The 12374-nt window shown below is 38.4% G+C and overlaps 1 protein-coding gene across 1 annotated transcript; it reads left to right on the plus strand.

The window, feature by feature from the left end:
• Positions 1 to 159: 159 nt before the first annotated feature.
• On the plus strand, positions 160 to 8354 carry LOC112576334 (medium-chain specific acyl-CoA dehydrogenase, mitochondrial-like). The gene is made up of 13 exons (XM_025258700.1): positions 160 to 426; positions 865 to 949; positions 1259 to 1356; positions 1939 to 2008; positions 2743 to 2843; positions 3133 to 3213; positions 3493 to 3732; positions 4094 to 4165; positions 4549 to 4617; positions 4885 to 4980; positions 5332 to 5508; positions 5660 to 5731; positions 6012 to 8354. The coding sequence occupies exons 1-13, from the start codon at positions 406 to 408 to the stop codon at positions 6087 to 6089; spliced, it is 1260 nt and encodes a 419-aa protein (XP_025114485.1). The 5' UTR covers positions 160 to 405; the 3' UTR covers positions 6090 to 8354.
• Positions 8355 to 12374: the final 4020 nt, after the last annotated feature.

A 12374-nucleotide genomic window follows, 5' to 3' on the forward strand; every position in this document is an offset into this window, starting at 1 on the left:
ATAATAATGAGGATTTATATAGCGCCCTCCCAAAGATTTGCTCATAGTGATTTACGTAAATCACACATAGACCAAATCATCAATAACCATGCACTCACATTTGCATATAACACACGTTCATTCACAAAGTGAATTATACATATATGCACGTACGCTAGCTCATGATCGGGAGAGGGTCACATACGTATCGTAGGTGTGTCTACACAAAAATGCTAACATTTGATTCAATATCCTTCACACCAGTTGCATCTTAATATTATTTGTATATTTTTTTTCAAGTAATGGATCAGCCTGTTCCCTGTTGCACCTCGTTTCCGATCTCCTGACCACTTGTGAACTTTGACCAAAAGCGTCGTCCAGGTCCTACACTGGCGGTGCAGTAAGCCACAGTGTACCGCGTCGACAATGGCGTTTGCTCTTCGACAGGTTGTTTTCTTTTCCCCTTTTAACCGATTAAGATTTGCTGAATATTTACGTGTTTTGCTAAAAGTCTCCTAAACTTTCGGTAAAAAAGATAATAACGAGCAACAATTCAAGGTACAGAGATTTCAGATCGCTTGATGTTCTGTGCTCTCATTCTCTCTCCTCATTCCTCCCGTTCTCCCCGCTTTTCGCATTCAGATGTTTGTGGTCATGGAAGATCGGGGTGGGTAACATATTTTCCCATTGAGTAGCGTTTTCTTACTGTTGTTTTTTTTGCAGACAAATGTTTTTCATTAAATGTCCTCACACCAATGCTCACGCAGCCATTCTCCGGTTTCTGTCTCCCACTCTTCTAAACCAATTGTTTTATCACTAAAACTGTGTTTTGATGCTACGTGTGTCATATTAAAATTTTGAAGGTTGGTCGAATATCATTCTTAGGTGGCTTCAAGAGTATTTTGCACTGCAACAAGAAAAGCAACAACCCAAGGCAACAACCAGAAATTATTTTCCGGTGTCAGCTTTGGTATGACTGTTCATTGTTATGTGTACATACTGTAAGCTAAAGACTTTGATAGACAGAGGCGAGAATGAGTGTTTGAATTAGTTCTAAGAAATGATGAGGGGGTTAAGGTTAGAGTAGAGTTAAAGCATAAGGTTAGATTTTGTATAGTGGTGGGGTTGGAGGATGTCTGTGTGCTTGTACTCATGAGTATACACAATCATATATCTACATACAGCAATATTTGTAAGTTTCTTTAAATATATGTTCAAGGACAGTCTAGAAATATCTTTACTTTTTAGCATTTACAGTGTACTTGCTATGTACTGACAGAGTTAACCCCAGAGCAGAAAGAATACAAGGAGTCTGCCAGAAAGTTTGCCAGAGAGGAAATATTACCACGAGCTGCAGAATATGACAAAACAGGAGAGGTATTATTGACATCATGTCTCTCTCTTCATTTCATTCTTGTTATAAGAATAGTACCACATGCCTGCTATTTAGTATCATTTCAATGTTAATGCTTTGGTTAGTTTATTAACAAAACAAAGGTGCTGTGAAATATCAGTTTCATAGTCCTGCCTGTTAGAAGTAGCATGAATAGTAAAACTTCTACTCAGAGTTGTGTTCTTAAGAGATCAACTAAACACTTAAATTCCTTGTCTTAATTGTTACTTCATCCAAAACGACACCTCTCTACCCCCGTTCCACACACTAGACATATCACAAGTCATTTAAGACCCTTGTTGTTTATCTGGCAAAGAATAAGATAGGTGCTTTGGTTGTTTTTGAAAGGGAAAAGTACTTCCACCTAAAGGCAATTTCACATGTATTATAGGTGCTTGTAACAGGCTTAATTGTAGCATGAGTTATATGTTGTTTTAGCTACTGCTTCTGTACATGGATGTTACCATTCTGAGTTATTCATTTCCTTTTTAATTGAATGATCATATGTTTTGCCCCTTTAAAAAAAAAGTCATTCAGTGCTCTCTTCCTATTATGTTTTTCTTTAGTATCCATGGGAGACAATCAAGAAGGCTTGGAAGCTGGGGCTTATGAATTTACACATCCCTGAACACTGTGGTAAGCATTTTGTATTCCACAACACCATGTCAAGCTGCATCATACACCGCAACAGTGTCAAGCTGTTTGGTATTAATAATATATGCATGATTCATATAGTGCATGTTCATGCTTGTAAGGCGCTTGAGGCAAGAACAAGACAGGGACAACAAATAAAGAAATGGAAGGATGAATAATAGTACTGATGACTAATCTGAGACAAATATAGAAAATCCAAAGAGGAATCAGTTAGTTAGAATAACTAACCATGTCATGATTCAGCAGATGAAGACAATAAAGAGAAAAGGGGTGTAGGGTTAAAAAAGTAGCATTCTGTGGACTGTTAGTTAGGAGTAATTCTCAAGAAAGAGGTGTGTCTTTAGCACACACTAATATCCCTGGACTGCTGGCAGACGATTTTTTCCAGTTAACTGCTAAAACAAGGCATTAGACAACATAGCTTCCGGTTTATTCGCATTTCAGATTAACTACTAAAACAAGGCATTAGATAACAGGGCTTCCGGTTTAGTCACATTCTTTGTTACGGCTCGCCAAGACTAACAGCGGATCACTTCGCAAGAGGCCAAGAGTGAGTCTTGGCATACAGACATCAGTACATAAATACACGCCCATGGTCTTTAGTGAACATTTAAAAGATTCTATGATGGACAAGGATATATAAGAGGGAGTATTCCAGAATTTGCAATTTGTAGTTGTCCTGACTTACAAATCACTGAAGTTTTAACCCATTGCAGGTGGAATGAACCTGGGGATTGTGGACACTTGCATTGTCACAGAAGAGCTAGCATATGGTTGTACTGGTGTACAGACAGCAATTGAAGCCAACTCTCTTGGGGTTAGTAGTGGCATTCAGATCAGGAATAACAGATTTTATTTAAAAATTATCAGATAAAACCTTGTTTACAAATGGAATGCGTGAAGTCTTGTTGGAAATAAGAAATACTATAGGTCATATTACATTTTCAAAGTATATTGTATGGGTCAAGAACTTTGTTCGTTGGATCCTTTACAAGCCAGCATGGTATAATCTTCCTCTGGACCACAGAAAAGTATGCAAGCGTGTGCATGTGCTACAGTTATTATAATACACACACATATATATAAAATTATACATTTTTTTGCAGCAAATGCCCATAATTATTTCAGGGAATGCAGAACAACAAAAGAAGTATCTTGGTCGTATGACTGAAGAACCTCTTATGTGTGTGAGTACAGAAATTTTACTTCAGAGGGGGAAGGGTGTGTGTGGCTGTGGGTGGATAGGTGAGTGTGTGTGTGCACGTAGGCAGAGCTAAGACTATTCCATCTTCAAACTAATGTTTAGTTAGCAATTAGTAAACCTTGGACATTTTACCTATTTAGCAATCTAAGGAGTAGTGAATAATGGTGCTTTTTTGGCCACGTTAAATAAGGTTTTAAAAAATGTTGACAAAGCAAGGGAAGTATTGTATAACAAACTGTTTTCTGTGTTGTTTTGATGATAGGCTTACTGCGTGACAGAACCAACAGCTGGATCGGATGTGGCAGGTATTAAAACGCGGGCAGAAAAGAAGGGAAATACATATGTTCTGAATGGGCAGAAAATGTGGATTACAAATGGCGGGTATGCTAACTGGTTCTTTGTTCTTGCCCGCACTGTTGCTGACCCCAAAGTACCTGCCAGTAAAGCATTTACTGGGTTCATTGTTGATGGTGACTCACCAGGTGTGATTAGAGGAAGAAAGGTTAGTATCATAATTTTTGCCTGTACACCAATTTCCATCAAAATTAGAGTGCTGTAAAAACACTTTTTTGTTGCTTTTCTTCATTATCTTTGTGCATATTTTTGTTCTTCTCAAGGTCACTCAAAAAAGCAATTAAATATAAAAATACTTATGAATGATGGAAACTGTGCTCTCCTAAATCACTTTTGTGGTCAGTATTTCACTCTTCTTACATATTTAAGCCTTATATACATGTGAACATATGGAAAAAGGAGAGACTGACTAAGACTGCAAAGTGAGATGGACAATTTTTATGTAGGAGTATGTATTTACAGAATAATGCTCAGTCTTGCAATCATGATCTTTGCATTTGAATGTACAGGAACTAAACATGGGACAAAGAGCATCTGACACACGAGGCATTACATTTGAAGATGTAGTTGTACCTTCAGAGGTAGGAGTCCACAGAGGTTATTCACAAGGATTGCCCTAACTTTTTGCCTTAATGTGAATACTGTAGTTAGAGTTTACTAAAAGCATAAGTCAGAATTAATAGAAATTTAAGTTAATGTTTGGGTTAATCTTATAGTTTTGATACCTCTGTGGAACACAGGGAGGATAGCATCTGCTTATACACAAAAGCCATCTTAACCGATAGTCATAAATAAAATTACACAGAATGGTAGCGTTAACTACTGGAGATTTAACCTTCATGATGTCAGTTCATAATTTTCAGTAGATTGTTTATACTAGATGCAAGTAATTGATTATTGCCTACAGGAAACAGCTTTCTTTATGTTTAAATTATTAGCATTGCAGTCTTTTCTTTGATTGCAGAATGTACTTGGTGGAGAAGGTATTGGGTTTAAGATTGCCATGGGTGCCTTTGACAAAACTAGACCTTCAGTAAGTGGTACAGACTCTTTTTCATGGATGTAGGTATTAACTTAATTCTGGATGACTAGCTTAATCCTTAATGAAGGCCTCTATCAGTAGGATATTAGCATTTTCTGTTTACCATCAGCTGGCTATTGTTAAACATTTTCTACATTGCTAAAGGAAAAGAGCTGCGTGCAAATGCAGAATGAATTCTCTTGAAATATATTTTCTTTATCTATTCACAACGATTGAGTTAAATGAGAAGTTTTTGTTGGAACTATGGGTTACCTTCAGGTGGCAGCAGGTGCTGTAGGATTAGCACAGCGGGCTCTGGATGAAGCTACTAAATACAGCATGGAGCGCAAGACAATGGGCAAGCTTATATGTGAGGTGTATATGCAATGTTTTTAATGGACACCATATATGTGAGATGTATATGCACTGTCTCAGTGTTTTTATAGGATATTTTAAAGAGATTAAGTAAAGACACAAAAAAAGACACAGTTGTTGTAAATGCTGCTTGGCTACATGAAACATAAATTTTAGCATCTCTTTGAATCTTCCTCTTAATTTTTATCTAGTGGGAGTCCTCAGATTTTTCTGACAAATTTTTTTATAAGGATATTGTGTTTCAGTAGGATCACTTTGTTATAAAACTTAGTTGGTAGATGGTGGAATCAATAATAGGTGGACTAACGATGATGATCTAAAAATAATCTATAAGCTAAAATGGTGTTTCAGCACCAGGCTGTGGCCTTCATGTTAGCAGACATGGCAATAGGAGTGGAGAGTGCACGTCTGGCCACCCTGAGATCTGCCTGGGAGATTGATCAGGGTCGACGGAACACCTACTATGCATCCATTGCCAAGGCTCTTGCTGGAGACGTTGCCAATAAATGTGCTGCTGATGCTGTACAGGTTAGAGATATTTTAAAGAGATTGTATTTTTTCTCTATTCACACTTTCTGCAATGTTGTCATTCTTTTTATGACATTTTGCTGTTAACACCTCAACAGCGTGACAACCATGACTTGCAGTGTACACAGAATGTGGATCATGCTTGTTGCAGATATTTGGTGGGAATGGTTTCAACAGTGAATACCCGGTGGAAAAACTTATGAGAGATGCCAAAATCTACCAGGTACTGGCAACTGACTCTGTTATATCATTTGTATGTTTGCATGCATTCTAGTTTTTATGCCCATATCATGTAAGCACATTTTGTATAACTAAATCAGAAACCCTGTCCACTTGTATGATCACAAGCCATACTCATCACAAATGCTCCTGTCCAGTTTGTTAATTTCAGCATACCAAGCTTCCATTCCCAAACATGCTCCAATTCTTGTCAGCTAGGTTTAGGTCCAGATGGCACCCCTTTCATGTTTGGTGGAGATGAAATATTGTCTATTATGTTTCAGATTTATGAAGGCACAGCACAGATCCAGAGGATGATAATTTCTCGTGAGCTTTTGGCTCAGGCACAGAAGAACATTTAAAAAATAAGTACTTACACCAAGAAAGCAGCACTGAAGTATGGTGCTTGAATGATGATCTCCCTTGACGTGGATTGCAAGAATGAAGAGCTATGATTCAGAAACACCTAAAATTTGCTACTTTTGTGTAAATGAACAATGTGATATGTCAATTTTTGTAACAAATTTTTAGTGTAATTTGTCTTTTCTAAAATTTTCAATTGCCGAATAGACTGTTTGGTAATTTTTTTTTTACTTGCCTTTTACAGTAAACTTCACATGCACAATTATGCCTACATAGACAATGACCAAATTTTACATATATGACATATTTATTTGGGTGATGCTCTGTGATCATGTTGTAAAGGCTATTGCTTCATTTAACATACATTTGGGAAACCCCCCAACTAGAATTTAACTTTATACAATATCAGTCTGCATAACAACATAAGTGCTACCTACATTGTTTTCTTCTTTGGTTAATTAGGTGAGTACTAATTCAGACAATTACTTTATTGCTTATCTTGGAATGGTAGCAAGCAACAGTTCTTGAACAATTGGCTTTTCATGTTAGTTTCAAATCCTCGAATACTTTGACCCTGCTTTATCAACTGACATCCTTGAGTGTCATAGGGTGATAGAAGATTGCTCAGTGTGAGGCAGTGTTAACTGTAAGGCCATGTGACAAAGAGGTCTTTGCCATATCCTCAATCCAAAGTGTCTGCAGGGCAGTTCTCTTGCTCAGGTACCAGAACATGTTAGAGCATAGGATCTCGTTGCTGGTTTGTCAGCTGACATCTTGGTCATTTCTAGCCCACTTGACTTTCCTGTTAGTGGACTGGCATGGCCACCACCATCTTTTTTTAGTTTTTATATAATGTCCCTTTGAGTTGTATCAATTGCCTGTCCAAAACATTTCATGTTATTTTTCTTTCCTGGATTGGTCAGAGTGGCTGGAAGAGAGTACAGATGAGCTGATCCTTAGTCTACATTGGGACTATTTGGTTTCTGGATTTGAGTCTCTGTCTTGCTATCCTCTGTGAAAGTTCTATCTAGATACCTGAACTGATATTTGTTTGCATGACATGCTGCTTATGTTAAATGTCCAAAGTGCCTAATGTTCGCTGACTGTAATGACTTTTTTCATTTCTGTGCTGATTCACTTGTCACAGGGTTTGCATAGTCCGATTAGACTGTTCAAATCAGTGGTGCACAACTTTTTCTCACCCATGGGCCACATTGGACATGATATAAAATCTCACGGGCCAGAACATGGGGGTTTTGCCAGAATCATGATGTTAAAAATGACATCATGTTGTGTCTGGTTAAAATGAGAGGGCTGGATGAAGAGCCTTTGTGGGCTGGATGTGGCCTGCAGGCCATAGGTTGGGCACCCCTGGTTTATATGCTTCTGCATCTTCATTCACCAACCCCTGGTTGTCACCAAAGACCAGTTCATTCAGCATCTTCAGATCAAGTTTGCTTCTGTAGTGAATTTGGTCCATGTAGATTATGAAAAGCAGAGGCAAGAGCACACATCCCTGCGTCAAACTTCTTTTCATTTCTGTCAATCTGGTCAAGGTTCTCTGCTTTTCTGCTGATTGCTTGCCTGGTTTCAATTTTGTAGAGTACCTGTGCCTTCACATCAGCTTTGTCTGTTGACATAGTCTAATGCCTTTTCTTGGTCTATGAGGACAAGGAGGAGGTCTTCGTTGCATTCAATGGCCAGTTTACTGAGCTGTCTCAGGGGAAAGATTGCATCATTTTAGCCAGCATCTTATCTTGAACCTGAACTGTGCATTTCTGAGGTATGGTTTTATAATGAGTATGCTTTGACAGGATATTGGCGTACATTTTGCTGGTTTTTTTTTTTGATATACATCAATCTTTTTCCAACAGTGTCTTTCCATAAACAATCATTGTGAAGTCTAAATGGTCAAAGCAAAACAAATCTGGAATGATGAAATTAAGGTTGTTCTTCATAAACTTGCAAAACGGTGTTTCCAAGAATCAAAATAATGCACTTCTTACACTACACAAGAACCTAAATACAGATGACAAAATAATTTATTAACAGTAACACCTTTGATATAATCATCAGGTATCTGGAACCAATCACAAAATTCTGGTAAACTAAATACACAATTTAAAAAAGAGAAATACTGCAAAAGTTTTGTTTTTACTGTGAAACTACAGTTTGCAACTGTGCATATTTTCAATACACAACAGTTAAGTTTCTTTTATTTACTTTCCAGTCCTACAAATAAACAATGTTATTTACTGTCAAAATCAAAAGTGAAAAAGACTAATTTGCAAGTGGCATGACATGCATTGGTGAACATTTCTGCTTTTGAAGGTCGGCAATGGCAAAAAAGCCAAATATGCAGACTTTAAATAATAATTAAAAAAGGTTTAAAATTCATATCACTTGAATATAAATTCTTCATAGCTTTGAAATGATACTACGTTTCTCAATGTGATTTATTCATCAGCAAACTTCAGCAATGCCAGATTCATATTAATGGAATATTCAATGTTGGAGGAGACCAACAAGTTTACTGATGGACCTAAAATCCGATTTTAAAGATCTTACATATATAAAAGCATGCACTCTAAATTATGTTTTCAAAGGCAGTTATGATCCGCTATAGAATGTGTCTGTGTTGCAGAGGTAGGGGATGAGTATCCTTGCATAAAAAAAAAAAAAATCCCTCACAATCATCATTTAAAAAAGGGCTATTTGTCTGTGTGTTAACACGCACTTAAATTGCTTAAATACATAATTTATCTATGATCATTGCGATCCACCACAGAACTTCGTGTGTTTTTTTAAATTATCCTTCCGTGAAAAGCCACGGCCACATCGTCCACACCGAAATGGGCGTTCACCTGTATGTGTACGTTCATGAACATCCAAATTGCGACGCTGGGCAAAAGTCTGTCCACAGTGCTGACAAACAAACGGGTGAATACCGGTATGTGTTCGGCTGTGAAGCTGGAGATTACGCAACTGGTTAAAAGTTTTGCCGCAGTCTTTACACTGCAATAAGCACCCACTTTTCACCTCACCTAATTTGCTTCGATGGCCATCTTTCCTCGTCCAAGGGTGACCAGTCACTGTCGAAGAGTCTTTCCTAGGGTCGCTAGAAGCTCTGGTTCATCACGACATCCTGTGGTTTTAGAAAAGGATGAATCGTTTTTCTGGTCTTTTGAAGTTGTGATATCACCTGCATCTGACGAAAGCTGCTTGCACCTCCCATCCGCTGACATCGATTTGCAACGTACAGTTTCGTGGAAAGGGGACTCGTCGGCATCAACCTCAGCTGCTGTTTGCTGCTGTGAAATAATGTCATCCATTTGCTCGATCTGTAAAGATCCCTGTTAAATCACATAGCATTCAGGGAAAAAACACTTTAAGATATCGTTTCAGCTTATTTCTGTCGCCATTTCGTTCACATGTAAGGGGAGATCAGCTTAAATTTTTTCAGAGTATTCTCCCCTGCAATGTTAAAAATTTATGATTTTCGCTAGCCTATGGGTGGGGTGAGCGGTTATAAATGTATTAACCAGCATAAATGTTGAAGTCAGTGAAGATTTATCTAACAGGTGTTTTGCAAAAGACTATATTTTTCTATAATTTCCTCTTCTCTTTAGGCCCGTTGCTAGCCCCCGCTGGCCCGAGGCACATGGATTTGAAGCCCAGTTACCATTCTAATCAAAAGCGTGGGCCCCTGACAACTATCAAAAGCCCATGGCCCTAGGCAGATGCCTCGTCTGCTAGCCCCTAAGCACAACCCTTCTTCCCTTTTTATTTATTCATGTATTTATAATTCTTTAGGTCAACCAGGGAGTCTACCGAGTTATCTTTCCCCGCTTCTTGAATTTCTTCTTACCTATGTATCAGTCATACCGTATACACGCACATTTCTACTTTATGTCTATATTCTGTTTTCCGTCTTTTTTTTCTAAGAAGGCCATTAACAATCTGTATACATTTGATTGTTGGAAATTTTGCTGTATTATTTTCCGGACGTGGATCACTATTTGCCTTTCGCACAGTGGACATCAGTTCTTTATGAAAGTATGGATGTGAGACATGCCGGAAAACAAAGGATCTGTATAGTCGAACCCAAAGCTTGTTAGAACTGCTTCGAAATTTCCAACCAGGTGTACGTGTACGATCACCCACTTCCTATATTCGCAGGGCCCACTGTCAGAGCTTTCTCCGGGCACTCCACCATTCCGCTCGATTCCCTATGTGCGAAATTGCCTCAGTTAGGTGGTAGCCTTTTTTCCAAGAAACCAACCAATCAAATAACCTCACTCCTTAATTACTTAAACGAGTTTAGGGGACGACCTTTCTCAGCCTTATGAAAAGACTGAAATAAACTGATTAAGTAAATCATCTCTGTTAGAGTATCACCATTTCTGTTGTACTGAGAACCTCATTCTAACCTATTAGTCTTTTCAAGAACTAAATTACGGTATCGTAGCCTTCATCATTACTACTCGGGAAAACTGTCATTCTGTACCTAATGGTGGCCTAGTGTAGCATTGGCCTGCAGCAATCAGTTTCGTGACTCATCGGAAAGTGACCGTGTTTTTAATCTATATTTGTAGCACCTTTCTCGTTCTTTGTGCTCCCAGCACGATTTTCATTGGCACATCCGTTGGCGTGACATTGCTTCAATTTTCATCACTCCCACACGATCACGAGCTTTGCACACCCCAGGGACCTGCCATCAAACATTCTCTCCCCCTCCGTTCCACCTCCAACACAATTAATCTCCTACTTTCAGCCTCCAGCATGCACTGTCTTTCAATCATCCCAACCAGGATGCCCAATGCTGGACATTGACCCAAATCCGCGATCTGGATTTCGCCGACCTGCTTGAAACAAATAATAAGAATTATCGTAAGTTTTGCTTCTTTGTGAAAAATACGTCGTTGTCTGGTTCCTTTCCTTTTTGAATTAGACGAATAAGAACAAAACTTTTGCATTATTCTTGGCTCCCTCACCCCATTAAAAAAAGGCACTGCATACTGATTTAATATCGAATGTTTAGATAAATATTACAAAATTAACATTTCTATTGATTCGGAATCTGAAAGTATAATATCAGTAGCCATTAGAAATAACAAAATTATTATTATCTTCAGGTACATTTGTTGTACTAATGGGATACACTTTAATACTATAATATCTTTGTCTTCTTGACAGTTCGCAGATGTAGCGAGCACAGATAATCTGTGTTTTTCTTGGCTCTCTAGCTGTTGCAGTCGACACAGATGTGCCACTTGCAGAACCCTCGGCTGAAAATGTTTATACGAAGACCCACGATCTTCTTCTACCACAAGGAAACAAATTTTTCCCGAGATATCTTTCTCCAAAGCAGACTTAGAATCTTTGATTGTTTATTGTCAACATCCTCTTCCAAATACTTTTTTAAAAGTCTAAACAATAGATTATTTTCAGTGGCTTTATTCAGTTTTTCGACAGTTTCCCAAAATGAAGTCGGCAGAAAACGCTGGCAACACTTTGTGAGAATTTTCGATCGAAATACTTATGCGAGCGCTTACGCACGCACGCGCGCGCACGCACACACTATCATGCAAGAGCGTGTGATAAAAAACAAAGTTATGCATGTTTTCTTCTACCTTCACCTCCACGAGTCTTTTTCTCTCTCCCTCTCCCTATCAGTGCATCATGGATTTAAATAACTACTCCGGATATAAATATTTTACTAAATCACATAAATACCCCTGTTAGCTTGATATATATAGTTCGACACACTTTACCTCTTGAACGCAAAAAAATTTTTTATGTATGGACAGTTTCTAAAATGGAAACTAGACACGAAGGTTCGTGCGACCCACCTCGAGCGTCTGGTTGACATGCGAGGTCAGACAGCACCGATCGAGGCTACGGGTGGATAGGATGTTCTCGGAAAGTGGGACAGTTTATGGTAAACAGAACAAAACGGGTTAGTTTATATAATATGGTAAGCATGAGGGATAAAATGGGATAGTTTGTGGTAGACAGACAGGATGCTTTCCAAACCTGGTCCCATATTGTTGTTGCCGTCGCTAAAATTATACCTGGTCTGAATCTTGGGACTTGATCATCTTCTTAACTCCCCAATCCCTTTTCGATCACGACAGTAGCATACAAAACCTGCAAGTAAAGCTCGGTGAGGAGCAAGTTATCTTAAGAAATGCTGAACTCAACTCATTAATATTAATCAGGTCCTGACAACTGTCGGTATAGACAAGGAGCCAAGGAGCTGGGGCCGTACTCGTTATGCAAAA

This window comes from Pomacea canaliculata, linkage group LG11, assembly GCF_003073045.1.
Source record: "Pomacea canaliculata isolate SZHN2017 linkage group LG11, ASM307304v1, whole genome shotgun sequence".
NCBI lineage: Eukaryota > Metazoa > Mollusca > Gastropoda > Architaenioglossa > Ampullariidae > Pomacea > Pomacea canaliculata.